General features: G+C 48.8%; 1 protein-coding gene across 4 annotated transcripts in view; it reads right to left on the bottom strand.

Annotated features, from left to right (window-relative positions):
• Positions 1-1318: 1318 nt before the first annotated feature.
• The window catches only part of Ssl1 (general transcription factor IIH subunit 2 Ssl1), a 34776-nt gene continuing 21426 nt past the window's right edge, over positions 1319-14668 (bottom strand). For 2 of the 4 annotated variants that reach the window (XM_077675689.1, XM_077675691.1), the window contains 3 exons: positions 8449-8560; positions 4032-4071; positions 1319-1470 (listed from right to left, as the gene is read on the bottom strand). In XM_077675689.1, coding sequence (XP_077531815.1) covers positions 1345-1470; positions 4032-4071; positions 8449-8560 — 278 coding nt within the window. In that variant the 3' untranslated portion in view covers positions 1319-1344. Of the gene's footprint in view, positions 1471-4031; positions 4072-8019; positions 8243-8448; positions 8561-13945; positions 14092-14668 lie in introns of those variants that run through there. The other 2 variants (XR_013317211.1, XM_077675690.1) reach the window with 2 other exon arrangements.

The following is a 14668-nucleotide window of genomic DNA, read 5'->3' as shown; positions in this document are numbered from 1 at the left end:
ATGGCAGAAGCATGCCCTCAGCCCAGCCTCAAACTAGGAGGAGAGCACAATCTAAGTGCGCATGTCCAATCCTTCATGCTCACTGCCCAGACAAATCACCTGTCGCACTGCCTTGTAAGACATTGGTTGGTCACCACAAGGGTGTGGCACACTCCCCGTACAGGGAAAGGACTTTGGTCACCCCAAGGCCGAGGTGCAGCTGTGCGCTCTCAAAGGTTGGCCCACAAGTCACACAGGCAGCTCCGACTGCCCAGCTGCTTGCCACGCACATTCCGCAAGCGCAGCGACAAGTATTACTGCTCCCCACCATGATTTGACATCACAAATGGCTAATTTTGTGGAAATGAAACAGAATTAGTTAAGCTCGTTTTAAAAAAAGGCTATGCTGCAAGGGCATGCCAATGTGAAATCAGAGTATCTGGAATGTATGTGGACACATGCAATGACACGAACTCCAGCTGGTAAGCACTGCTTGCGGCCTGAAGCAAACAATGCACGGGCATCAGTGCTGCGTGGAAGCCGTTTCACTGACGTCGCTGTTTGGCCGGCAGTGCTAGAAGAGGAAGGAGGGCAGGCTAACGGGCGGTCCAGCCCTGGCAGCACCGCTGCAGGAGCAATCAGCACTTCGTGCACCAAGCACAGGCACACCAACGCACCTGCAGCAGACACCCCTGGCCCTGCCCGAGCAGCGCACCAACTGGGGCGCCAGCTGCTCTGCCAGGCGGGAACGCAAGTGCCGCAGTCAGAGCACACTCCAGCAAGAGCTGGGATGTCCCACTTAGGAAGCACGGGGAAAGTGACAACTCGCAGGAATCGCAGTCTGGAAAGCTCGGCTGATGTCGCCACATTTCCTCTTGCTGGCCGCTATCAGTGGAGCTGGCAGGGAGGAGAGAAGGCGCACAGTGCGCACAACACTGCGTATGCACCCAAGACCAAGTGGCAGCTGCCACCACTACATTCACTGCACCCCTCTCGCGCACGGTTGCTTTGAAACACAGCGCTAGCAGTGCCGTACTGCACAGTTTGACACTCATGCTTGTAAACAGACTCAACAGTACCCACAATAGCATCACACAGAGACCCCCGCTAGGACCAACTCGAAGGGGCCGTAAAAATTTGCTCGCACTATCAGAAATTCGTCTTGAGCAGAGGTTTTTCGCATTGGGCATGTTACAAGAGAGCAAAAGTACCATCCGTTTTAACTAAACAGAGTATGTCTTAACCGGAGTCTACTGAAGTTTGATTCTAATCAACACAACCAGTAGTAGCCATAGAGCATGCAGAGGTGTTTCCCGGTCGGAGGACGACATGGAGGATGTTCTGAACGCACAACGTCGTTTAATATCAGGAAACGGCGACCTCGGGGGCCGAAGGCTTGCTCGCACAGCCGGGGCAAGTGTGCAGGGTGTCATGGACGAAGAGGTCACACTCCAGGCAAAAGTCTTCCTGGCACTTCGAGCAGCGATAAACCTGCAGGGGCATGGGCAGGCATTCTTTCAGGCAATGCGCAGGGCACTCGCTCAATGCATGCACTCACAGTTTCTGGGGCCAATAGTTTAGCGCTTGTCCTGTCCGAGGCCCTGTCCCGTTTTCTGTGTGACAGTTTCTATGTTTGTCTGTCGTCTCGCTCCAAATAAATATCTTTGTGCACAGATAGTTCAAAAATATTTGGTGTCTGCTTTGCTGAAGGGTAAGGAATTTAATTACCTTCTTTCCTATAAGCCTTACAGTACTGATAGGAATGTACTTTTTTTCCCTCTTTTGGCTCTCCAAACTGCACCCTCACCCCAAATCATGAATGCCTTGCAGTCGAATAAATGGAGTATGCCGAGGAGATGCCGTTCAAGGAGTCATCTTCCTGAGGTGGGTGGAAAGAGTGAAAGAAATTCATTCACATAAACCGACTACTAATTGAATTACTCTGAAAGTATTATGTATGATGAAATGGGAAGCTGATGCATCTTTAAATTTTACTGGCCTATCTTGGTGGCAATGTCTCATGAACTGCCTCCATGTATGCCCTTGTCACGGAATAACACTGCCACCCAGCACGGCAATAGCATACCTGCCAGGTTTGCCGGGATGGCATTAGGGAGATCTTACCGAGAAGGGAAAGGGGGGGGGGGGGGGTAGTAGCAACAACAGAATTAGTAACTTTAAACAGATTTTGTTATTTACTTACAACGTAGCAGGAAATGAACTGTTTCTTCATCCAAACTACCAACAAGCTACACCACTCAAATGCTTGACGTGGCTGACGCCACCCTTTTCAGAAAGTCCTGAAAGTAGTACTGCCAAGTGCAATACAAAACAGCAGGAACTGAACTGTTTGTTATTTCGTCTAAACTAACAACAAGCTACACCACTGGAGACTTGCTAAATCTTCAGAACGGCCGTCCAGAACAGCCATGCTCGTGCGTAAACGAAAGCGGCGGCGGTGCTGCGTTTCTATAAACAGTAAACTAACAATGGGACGAACAGGTTCACCGTCTGCACATGGCCAACTACGCTTTTTAAGCACTTCAATGATAATGTTGCCAATTGGTGTCGGGTTGGATTGTCAGGTATACCTCCCGCACATTTTGGCCAGACTGGGGAAAAAGATTTGGCCAAATGCGGGTGCGTTTTCGGGAGATTTTTGTTTCGGTCGTACAATCATACAAAACCATAAAAATTCGGGAGTCTCCCGGAAAATTCGGAAAACCTGGCAAGTATGCATTGGCACAAATACATTTCCTACGTGGCTTTTTGCAGTCTTCATAAGCGTCCTACAGGCAGCCATAATGCTGCTGCTGCTGCTGTTCCGACTGTGAGTTTGGAACCACACGCAGCTTGCTCTCCACAATTTTGAAAAGCAAGGCCTTTCCAGACACCAGCAAAGCAGTGTTCACTTGGTTTTGTGAACAGCACTGGAACAATGGGGTGCCACTGTCTGGCAGAGTTTGTCAACAAAAGAAGCTAGACTCTGCTTGCATTATCAGTGCCGAGGACCAAGGAAAAACGTGTAAAGGAGGCAAACCAACGTCATTCTTAGGCGTGCATGACGACTAGCAATGAGCCACTGCTTGCTGCGTGAGAAGAGCTGGGCTGTGAAGTTGCTGCAAGGTACGGTCCAGCCTGATAGTAAACGGAAATCAGTTCGTTGTGTCCATTTTTCGCTCTATCTGGACATTAAAAATACAGTCGCGGCACTCTTGGAACACTTTGCGTGGCAAAGCACTGGACCACAAGGTGGTCAACTCATGGCACGCTTCAACAGTGTGTTGCGCAAGGCAAGCCAAAGTGAAGAGGCTTCACACTGTCTGCATTCAGCTGTAGTTTTTTGTAAACAGACTACTTATGTACACAGACTGTAAATAGTTCTTATCTGCTTTGCAACAATATGTATACAAATGGTAACAGGAAACAAAGGTTTGTTCTTTATAGCCGGGATTGCGTGAAAACCGTGTTTGCTATAAATGGGCTATACTGTACTATAACAGACTTTCAGAAATAAGTATTCTGTCTGTGGGCAATTTTCCTGTCATATATGTTTCATTCTTGCGGCAATGAAATTCTCGGAAAAGTGAATTTCTTGGCTTTCCCCGGCAGTTTCGTCATTGCGAAGTTCGACTGTATTTCAGATCTGTGCTACTTTTTCTCACAAGTTGATAAAAACTTTGCATTTAAATCCGTCACTTTGCGTTGGAAACTACCAGTATTCAAAAATGTACCTGCGTAGCTTTATTTTGGCCCACGGCACTTACAGTTGATGTTTGCAGAAACCCACAAAGAAAGAAGGGGCCCATGGAACAGGGGATGATTGGTGCAGGCTCCCTCCTGCCACCACCCACGCTGTTTGAGCGTGCCTCCGCAAAAGGCCTCTACTGTTCCAGGGCTGGGTCTCAATGGAATGGCAACAAGCCCCACCCCCATGCCTGTTCTTGGCAAGCGCAAGTGACCGCTCTGGAACCCCACCCGTTCAAACAGCGAAACAGAGCTGCATGCTGCCTTGAAGCGCCAGAACGGTTGTTCTCCCACAGACCACTTACATGCTTGTCACATATCGAAGCTTGGCAAGAAAAGCAGGTGCTGTGGAAGAAAGAAAAAGGTTCTCTTTACAAACACACCTGGCTTGACAGAGGTGCTAGCTTTTGGTTAGACCGTTACACTCAAAACATGGGGAGCAACACACCATACAGTAGCACCCTGTTCATATGTTTTTCACCGGATTGGGAAGACAAAACTTAACAACCAGGAAAACGAAAACAGTGTAACTTTGACCTGCAACCATGTATTTCTGCAACTTTGGGTTTTAAACCTTAAAACACTCGAGAATGTAGGATTGCCACTTTTTGCAATCGCTGGAAAGCACATGTGGCAAAGCAAGGTCCCTAGCTATGTCGAATCTCTTCCGCTAGCTGTATTTAGCAAGTCAAGCTTTTCCTGAAGGGAAAGCGCCTCCCATTTTTGCGACCCCATCACGACACAACAAAGTTCGCGGTTGAAAGTTCAACGGTGTTCTCTAAAGCTTGAAGTGCACAATGACAACAAGAGCGCATGCTATTCTTGCGGTGGTGCTTAATGGCAAACACGCTTCCGGCATTACGAAGTAAAACCAAAAACTTCCGTTGTAAGCGCAGTGATGGTGATAGCATAGAGTAACACAGGGCCGTCTAGTGGTGACAAATTGCACCCGCATGCGGCTTCATGCACTCAGTTCCATAGCCAAGCCTTCTCGACAACCAACCATGCTTCGTTCACTGATAAATACATAATCACGGCTGGCATTTCTCCTCTACTTTTCTTGTCCCGTTAACCCCCACGTGACAAGGTGGGGCAAGCGGGACTTCACAAAGCTGTCTTCCTGCACGCTTGCTCTGACAAGGCTGGCCAACAACTGAACCTGGCCAGGCCACTCGGCCCCGGCTCCTCCTGAGCTCTTCACCCACATGCACCTTGAGGTTGTCCCTGTGCTGCAAGGAGAATCCAAACCGCAACTGCATGGGCCCGAGGCGAGCAGAGCTTTGCGTCTACCACAAGCCTGGGCTAAGCACAAATTCCCGCATACGTTTGTACAGTCTACGCCCGTTACAACGGACCCTCTGAATCCATAAAAAAACGTCCGCTGTAGCCGAAGTATGCAGTATCCGACACGGAGGGGGGAGTTTGAGCCCTAACGTGGGTACTTTGACCGATATTGCATATGCATAGTACATACACTTTGTTCTTTCTACACGCCTGCAGCACCTCTGCACAGTGTTCCCGCGAGGGCGAAGAATCGCGTAAACACCGTTTCCAAAGCTCAGCACCGGCACTTGGAAAAGGCCTAGCGCATGCGGTCAAGCGTGTAAAGGCGCACGATGAGCTGAGCAAATAAAGCAAGAATATAACTAGGCGCAATTATTAAGCAGCTATAAAACATCAGGCGTGGCCATCAGCATTAGCTAGGCTCTTTTTAATCCTCTCACGACGAGGCAGGTTTTCCCGAAACCGTTTGTCAATAAATCGGATCGCTGCCTGACGTTCCCTCAAGGCAGCTTACATTTTTAGCGATTTTAGTCTGGTCATTGAAACAGCTGTAATGAAATAATCTGATGACGGACAGAAATCGAAAGTCAGACCAGTTGGACTGCGCACGGTTACCGGCAGATTGCATACAACGGGTGGGGAACAACCCCCCTACTTGAGGCATTTCTTACCTTTTTCGCCGAACGGAACGGGAACGATGCATGCGTGGGAATAATAAACGGGAACGATGCATGCGTGGGAATGGACCTTTTTCCAGTACCGGTCCCTCTAGCGGCCGCCACGGCGAACTAAAAATGGCAGTAAGGCACACCCCCAAGAAAGTTTGGCTTTCGGAGAACTTGTGCACAAAATATCTTGGTCCTGCAGCCCCTCCCGCACTGACCCGTCACCCGCACCTTTCACATGAATGTCACGGTAGCAGGGGAACGTTCTCGTGACTAATCTGCCATGTTCGAAGCACCCCCCCCCCCCCCTTTTTTTTTTTCATTTTCCTAACCCCCTCACTGGCAGCCATGTGCTGGCAGCGTGGACAGTCTCAAGCGTCTTCGCCCCTTTTCTTAGAAAGCCATTATTGTATGCACGTACGAACCCACCATCAGGAGTCCAAAGAGAAAAAAAAGAAAACGTGCAGATTATAGCCACTCCCTAAGCAGAAAACAGAGGGGCGCGCTTTTGTTTATTTTGCCCGAGGCGCCTGCCAAGAATGGCGGACCGGCAGCCCGCGCATGCGCAGATCGCTACTGGAAAAAGGTCCATAATAAAACCCGAACTTCACTCAACCCGAGTTTTTTATTACATAAAAAGACTGACGAGGACAGACTCGCCTCCGAGTGCACCACTTCCGAGTATTCGATAGCCCTGTTTTCAATATCACCGGAGTCGCGTTTATCGACAGCGGCCTTGTTCTTGACGGTAGAGCGGACCGTCTGCTTAGACGGGCCTGTACTTCTGGCCATGTCGGCAGTTTTTCACCCATGTTCAACAGCGTTAATTACGCTTAATTTATCCGACAGTGAAATCAGCTACCCTGCCGCTCATGCCACTGGTCGCACTAATAAAAGCCACTGGCACTGGCTTGGCTTGGCTGCGCCAACGACCCGGCTGCCAGCAATGTTGCCAGACACAACAGTTTTTTTGCCAAAATAAACAAAGAAAAAGCACATCGGGTGCCGGCCCCGCGGAAGTCCGGTATAAACATTCAGTCGAAACAATTTTCGCCTAATATTTGGTCTGTTGTAGCCGATAGTCTGCTCTAGCCGGGTCCGTTGTGAGCGGAGTGGACTCCATTTAAAATGCATGGGGACCAGACAAACCAACAGAAATGGTCTGTTGTAACCGAAAGTCTGTTGTTGCTGGATCCTCTGTAACGAGCGTAGACTGTATTACGTTTGCGTGCCCCTGCCTCAAGATTTCAGAAAAGCCCTTACGCAATATGGTTTCACCAACATTACACCAACATTAATGTCCCAAATGGTTGCGCAGGAAAGTGAGTGGAGGGGGGATTTTTGCTTTCACCGCGACAGCCTTTTCTTTGCTAATAAGCAATTGCTGCTGCTGCTGCTGCTGCTGCTTTGAGTGGTATACCTGAATACCCGGTGCTCTAATCCACAGACATTGGCCGACTCGGTTTAAAGCTTAGCACCCCACTGAACAGTAGGGCAGGGTGGGGAGACATGCGAATTTCGCTTTTGAGTGCTGCAATGTGCGCTGTACTGCGGACATTGCCACAGCCATCGCTGCTTGATTGATTGAGGACACACCTGGGCCATCAGGTGCACCGTAATGGAGAGCTCCGGATTACCTGCAGGGATCTTTAATGTGCACTGAAATCTTGGCTCACGGGTGTTTTCACTTTTTGCCTCCAAACAGCCATTGCGGCATTCTTAGCCCCCTCTACATTGGCTGGCTTACTGAGAAGAGCAAAAATAAGGCGACGATGTTCGTGACGCCTGGAGAGAGAGAGAGACAGAGAGGACACCTGGTTGCACCAGGAAACATGACACAGCCACACGACTGCCTAGTATTCCTTTGATCCACACACCAGCTGTCCAAGTATGGAAAAAAACATTAAAACATTTAAAACCAACTTCACAAACAATGTTAAATCCTTAAAATTTGTTACTTAGGGACTAAACAGGTTGACATATAAAACAATGCGCACATTTGTGATAGGCGGTGACCACTTAGGCCCCCAGTATGGCAAGCCGCTGGCAACAAGCATAGCCAGCTGGGTTTTAAAGAGCACCTGTGGGGTCTGTCGCCGCTTGCACATTCCTTATCTGAGCAAACACCAACTGCATGGTGCTCTTTTCTTTTCAGTCAAGACTAGGAAATTGCGTTGCTTGGTTTAGGGCTAACTGCACTCAAATTTCACCTTGGCCAAATTCACTTTGGACGTACAGCAGTACGTGCCACCAAACCATCTGGGACACGACTGGTAGCCACGTGAAATGAGCCGTTCATCAGTTATAAACGTTCAAAACAGCTCCATTGCAGTTGACACTGCACCTGCCAGTGGATAGCGACAACAGCCATGAAGTGGAAGTGCCATTGTGGCCCGCCGGGTGCTTTTTCCTCCGGCCAGCCAGAAAAGCAGTCGAGTTCCGCTGGGTCAAGCTGGGCACGCTTCTCCTGGGCTGCTGCTGGAAGGGTGAAACACTCTGCGCAGGTCTACTCCAAACTGGCCGGCCCCCTTGGTCGCTGGCTGGGCCGGCTGCAACGTCACTTCAGCCTGGCCGTAATGGGAGTGCGCTTCTCAATTTTGGTTTCAAAATCACCCATTTTTGATGGTACTACATGTATTTCAGCTTTCATATTTTGCGTCTAGCAGTCTATTTAGACAGACCATGCGAAAATAAGGTCTTCAAGAGATTGGACCTTTGAGTGCAGTTGGCCTGTGAGTGTTTTCACAGCCCAGCGGCACCGTGGCAGACTTACACGGGTGCCCGAGCGGCAGGCAGGGCGTCCTGTGGCACCTCTTGGAAGGCCTCCAGTGCAAACAGGTGGTGGTAGGAGCGAGCGAGATGCGGCGCCGAAACCAGCGTCAAGCCTGCACACATCCCCATGGCCCACACATGCCTCACCACGAGGGAAAAGTCCCTACCAGTACTGGGGCTGAATGCGCCTGCCGAGTTACCAGACGAGTCTGCTATTTGTCTGCATTTTTCGCATGAGGTCGCAAGGTCAAGGAGAAGTGTGTGGAGAGGCCAGATTTAGGCCTGCTGGGGTTACGCCCAAAGCACAGCGCAAGAAAACCATGCGCGAGTAGCAGCAACACTGTGGGCCCGAGCATTTCGTGCAGGTCGAGGCCGCCCATTCCCTTTCACCGGACCTCGCTCGGTCCATCATCCCAACGGCTCCCTCCCTGGCCGTCCCTTGCTACAAGCACTGCATGGCATGCCCGGCCATGGCTCAGTGCTGCTCTGCACACTGTGCCACCTGTCAGGGGAATACATGAAATCCCCCGTTCATTTGAACGACTCATTAGGTTGGAATCCCCGCTACTGCTGCTGCTCAAGCACGGCTGTGTGCAAGCGGATCGGCAGCACATCACAGTGCCTCAGCGAGATTACGGGCCTCCCCAACTGGAAAAAAACCAAGTCCAACTGTGCCCACTGGAATTGCAATCAGACTAATTGGAAGCACAATGGGCTAAACGGGAAATGAGCAGCCCCAATTTGACCAACCGTGCTTCCAATAGGAAATGACCAATTGGTTGGTTGTTTCCTACTGGCCCCACTGGAATTGAGCAGTCCCATTTGTACCAGTAACGGAACCTATTCATTCCAATTTGATGCCACAATTGGAGAGCCCAAATGGATAGTTGTTTCCAATGGGTTGAAACACATAGTGTGTGCTCCAACGTGGTGATCCAATGGAAGGCATATGCCTCTTATTGATTGAAACTAACTGGTTTTAATTAAGCACAATGTGCTGATGCAATAGAACCATACGCTGAATCTAATGTAGTTGCGATGACATCAGCTCTGATTTCTCGCACTCAGTGAGTTTGCAGAAGGGCAATAGTAAGCTGCAATGGGCTTTATCAATTTAAAAAAATTGGCGCAGCTTGCACTAGTGGGGCAAGGCTAAAGAAATAGCAAAGCTGGCTTTGCTTTGGAGACCCAGCTGGTGCACCTCGCATGGACTTCTGAACTTGCGGCTGAAGGTGCCCTGCGACTGGCAGGCCCGAATCATCCTGTCTGCAGGCTGGCATCTCTCTCCCAAAGCGTTAGCGCGCGCTACAACCCGTGCAACTGGCTTTGCAAACTCGGCTCCTGCGCTCCCGCCTTCAGGCACGACTAGCTTGCTGGGCCAACTGGTGCACTCTGCCTCTTTGGCAAGAAGACACAAGTCAAAGGAAGGACTCCAGCAAGTGTGCTGTCCTTTCTTTGACGTGCATCTTCGTGCAGACTTTTTTCGCTGGTTCTTTGAAATTCAGGCACGAGTGCACATGAACTGGCGAGGAGAACAGCACGTGAGGGACCGCACCACGAATGCTGGGCAGAGTGTCCTCGAAGGTCGAGCTGGCTGATGCCGGGCGCTCCTCACAAGGTGCCTGCTCAGTATTTTTCCTGTGTAATGCTAACAGGCAAAACTAAAAGCTTGTCTAGCAGCTCTGGAGTACGGCTCAACGACCACCGATTGCGCCCCCCACATCCCTCTCCCTCCCTCCCTCAACCTTCAACTTAGAAAAAATGTTCAAAACTTCAACCTTCAAATATTTGAATTTATAGAAGAATTGTTGCTGAATATTTAAATTAGCAATTTAAAGTGTAGGAAGTTATCCATGCTAACAAGCAAAGTCTAAAGAAAACCTTCTGGCATGAATACAACCATGACCCAATCCAATCCACAGATGTACAGTGGAATTCCACAAGGTGCTGGTGGTGTTGGTCAGTTGCACAGAGTCTTCTCAGACTATATGTTGCATTTGAAACATAAGGTTGTCTCCAACAGCGAAGTGGCAACAATAAAGAGTTTCGAGACTCATCTATATACTGAGTGCAGCTAAGCCTCGCATTGTTGGAAAAGAGCGTTTGTTTATGTGAGTATTCCAGTGCATTGCCACTTGCCATTTTCTCTTCTCGTGGCATTAACAGTACTCTTAAGAATGAATTTGTCAGTCTATACAGTAAACTCGAAGGGAGTAAGATAATTTGTTCACCTTATCAGAACCCCTCCCAAAAAAAGAATCGGCAACATGCCCCGGTGCGCGCACATATCTTGCTTCACGACAGTCAATAAAGTAGATTTACAACGGAGGAAAAAGACAAAATAATAATTTATTTGAGTGCGCATTTTGGTAGAAGACTGTCATCAAGTGCTCTTGCCTGGTTTTACCCAGTCCAAGCGGCGTCGGAGAGCGTACACCCGCTACCTCATGCGTCAACGCAGCAGAGACAGAGGGGGAACTGTTCACTTTCTCAGCGGCTCCCGCTAAGAAACGGCATTGGTCCGGAGAGCAGTTTATCCTCCTAGTTTTGCGCCTCCCTCCTCCAGAGCTGGGCGGCCCCAAAAATTGCCCCGCTGTTTTTTCGTCTTGGTTTTGCCACTGGCTCCACGGGTTGAAGAGGGGGAGAAGTGGTAGCTTCGTGAGTGTCTTTCTTCTCGCTCCCTCGCTTCATGCGTGGCGGGAATTCGCTTCCTGCCGTGGCTTCCCTTTAATTTTCTTTCCCTCTGGTCGCGTGAACGCCCCGCCGCACCCCGCCATGTTCGCCACCCAGAATCACCAGCAGTGGTGGTCACCTCGAAAGATTTAACCAAAGAGAACGTGCAAGGCTGTTTGTCTCACGTGGATGCTTTTGTTGCATTGGGTCTATGGAAAGCAAAACAAAGGTTTCCACGTGGTCCGGCATAAGCAAGAATTTGTCTTAAACGAGTTCGTCTTAAGGGAGTTCACTGTATACCCATACAGTGTAGACCATTTATAACGCAACCGCTTATAGTGCGGGACCCGATATAATGCGGGTTTTTCTGACCACCAGTTCACCTCCCATGGAACTCAATGGATAAGCATACCACTTAGAATGCAGTTGGCCAAAGCACAATACCGTTACTGGGCCCCTACTTTTTCTTTTCTATTGTAATGATATGGTTGATGTTGTTGCTGAACCTGTACACTGTTTGCCGACGACTGTGTTCTGTTTAATAACATCCATTCTTTAGTCTGACCAGACAGCCCTAAATTCTTCTCTTAACAGTATTCTTTCGTGGTGCACGCAATGGGGTATGAGAATTAATTACGAGAAATCAGTTTATCTTAGAATTACCATTAAAACTCGTCCCCTCAAGTTCTTCTACATGATTTCCAACCATCCCTTAGCTGAAGTTAATGAATATAAGTGTCTCGGTGTTACAATCACCAACAACTTAAGCTGGAATACTCGTATCAGGAACATTTGCGCTTCAGCGTTGCGTAAGTTGTGCCAACTGAGGCATAAACTTAAAGGTGCTCCCCCTCATACCTGGCCTACACAACCCTCATAGGACCTGAATCAGAATACGCTTGCACAGTTTGGGATCCGTACACCAAAGTTATAACATTAACAATCTCGAGAAAATCCAAAGAAGAGCTGTATATTTCATCTATTCACAATATAACCGCCTTGATTCCGTATCTCAACTAAGGAACACGAATAACATCCAAACTCTTGAACTAAGGTGCAGATTTTTTCGCTTGAAATTTCTGCACCAATTTGTCAATAAAAAGCTGAAATTAGATAGTACTTTGTATGTAAATCCACTTTCAACCAGAACTCATCACACCCTTGAAAAATCTCTAACCCCATTTCTTGCTAGGACTAACATTTTCAAGTTTTCATTTTTTCCCCGAACTATTGAAGAATGGAATTCGTTATCCGCTTCTGCACTTTCTTCTGTTGAATCCCTCGAAGCATATTTTAGCCCAAATGCCACTATGCCTCGCTGATGCCTCGCTGATGCCTCGCTGATGCCTTGTTAAATGCACTGTTTTTTGGTTTTGTTTTGGTTTTGGTTATTCCTTACAGTATTGTGACTCATGTATTCTTGCCTTGTTAAATGCATTGTTTTTTGGTTTTGTTTTGGTTTTAATTATTCCTTACACAATTGTGACTCGTATTCTTGTATTTTGTACGTTTCTTGTCCACTCCTGCTTGGGCTGTCAAGCCTGCAGTAGTGAATAAATAAAAATAAATGAATAAATAAATAAATAAAATGGTGCGGTTTTCTGGCGGTACTGCTGATTGACCAGCGCAGCCGGGGCATCGTTTTAGGGTAGCAAAAAAAGAAAGGAAGGATGAAATGGGCCATTCTGACGCAGCGCGCACCCCTTGCTCTCCTCTAACTTTGACACGCAAGAAAAGAATACACACCCTTTATTTCACGTGTACGTGATAACCACAACTGACCTTGCTTGACGCACCTCGGAAGCTAGCGACCCCCGTCTCCATCCACGCGCGGCAAGTTTCTATAAGCGTGAACTGCATGGCCCGTTTTCGCGCATGATTCGTGCATGTTGGCATTGTGCATGCGTTTTTTTCACACTGGTGTTGACGACTTTGTGCTTGCGGTGGCTTCTTTGCATCAGTGGGAGGAGGCTGACGACTTGCACCAATGGGGAGACGCACACCTAATGGCGGGAGATCCGAAACGCTCTGACCAGCCGGCTGGCCGCGCCAGAGATGTTTAGGCCTACCACCGCAGTGTTTTTTAATGGGCACTTTCACAAGCAACGTGGATGGCAGTTTACATTCCTCTTTTCGCCCATATTACCAGCTCTTTTCTTGCATGAGCATCCTCGGTTGTGTCTCGTGCGGCATTTCAGTGAGTGGTTAGAAGCGGTCACTGCAGCTGCCTGCACCACTTCGCGGCCAGGGCCGACGCCATGTTGCCGCCCCTTACCATGCCGACACCACGCCAGTTGTAACCCGGCCGGCGTTGCTGCGCCTGCGGCGTGCACTGCATGTTTTTGCAAAAAGAAATCGCTCCATGCGGTTCACGCTTTAGAACGTTGTGCAGATAAGCCACCGCTCTTTCCCTTTCCGAACAAGCGAGCTGTGTGAAGCCAAAGATTTCCACCACCAGTACGCTGCGCTGATAAGCAGCTGCCTTTGGCGTCAAAAACACAAGGTGGGTTAAACAAAAAAAAAAAAAAAAAAAAAAAAAAAAAAAAAAAAAAAAAAAAAAAACCCACCCTGCTGGCGTTTTTATCATGTTCCGCGACATCTGTTCATAGATGCCAAAAGTGCAGCCACGATCCTCCAAAACACAAACACAACGGAAGTTAAAGCCGCGCTCACTGTTTGTAAGAGCCTGCAGCAATGGCTGATGTGAGGGGAAAAAAAAAAAAAAAAAAAAAACACAATATAAAGACCAGTCTTTTGCTTTAAAGGCTGACTTGAGAGACAGGTTGCGATATACCGTATTTATTCGAATATAGGTCGACCTTTTTTTTCCGAAAATGTGCTTAAAAATTGAGGGTCGACCTATAATCGTGACCGAAGAACCTCGTCGTGATCAAAAATGGCGAGCGCACCGAGCGATCCGTTTCTTCGTCGCGTCCGGCGCTCCTCAGTTTGAGGCGGCAGCGCGGAGCATCTAGAACAAAGACAGGCAAGAAAATAAAGGAAAAAATAACAAAACAATCGGCGTAAGAAAAGCACCCACAGTCACTGCCGGCTATCGTGCATTACCTGCGGCCACAGAACATGCTGCGGCCGAACCAGGCCGAACCGGTTACCGGACACGAGCGAGCTGACGTACTGGCTAGAGAGCCACCATAGTGGGGGTAAAGGTGACTTTCGCCACCTAGCGTAGCCACCTCGTGAACGGAACGGCGTTGCCTGCTTCGCTCGCTCTCTCTACTATCTCCCGTTCTCCGTTTCATGCGATTTCTTTGTGTTTGCTTCGTTGTGATTTCCGCACATAACGTTTTTCTCGTGCGCATTTCGCGATGTCACGTCGGACTTTAAGCGGCGGGTGATCCTGTTTGCTGAGAACTTGAACAACTGCGCCGCTCAGCGAGAGTTACGTTAATGAAAAGCTGATCAGGGGATGGCGGAAACAGCGGAAACAGCGGGACGAACTTTTTGCTTGTAGGGGACTGCGTCGTGCGTTTCGTGGCCCTACAATTGGGAGGCACGATGCTCTCGAGAAAAAACTCCGGCTGCACGTG

This window comes from Haemaphysalis longicornis, unplaced genomic scaffold (assembly GCF_048455015.1).
Source record: "Haemaphysalis longicornis isolate Haplotype H1 unplaced genomic scaffold, Haemaphysalis longicornis Haplotype H1 scaffold_7, whole genome shotgun sequence".
In the NCBI taxonomy this organism is placed as follows: Eukaryota; Metazoa; Arthropoda; class Arachnida; order Ixodida; family Ixodidae; genus Haemaphysalis; species Haemaphysalis longicornis.
The sequence above is the reverse complement of the archived record's forward strand: the minus strand, read 5'-3'. Positions and strand labels throughout refer to the sequence as shown.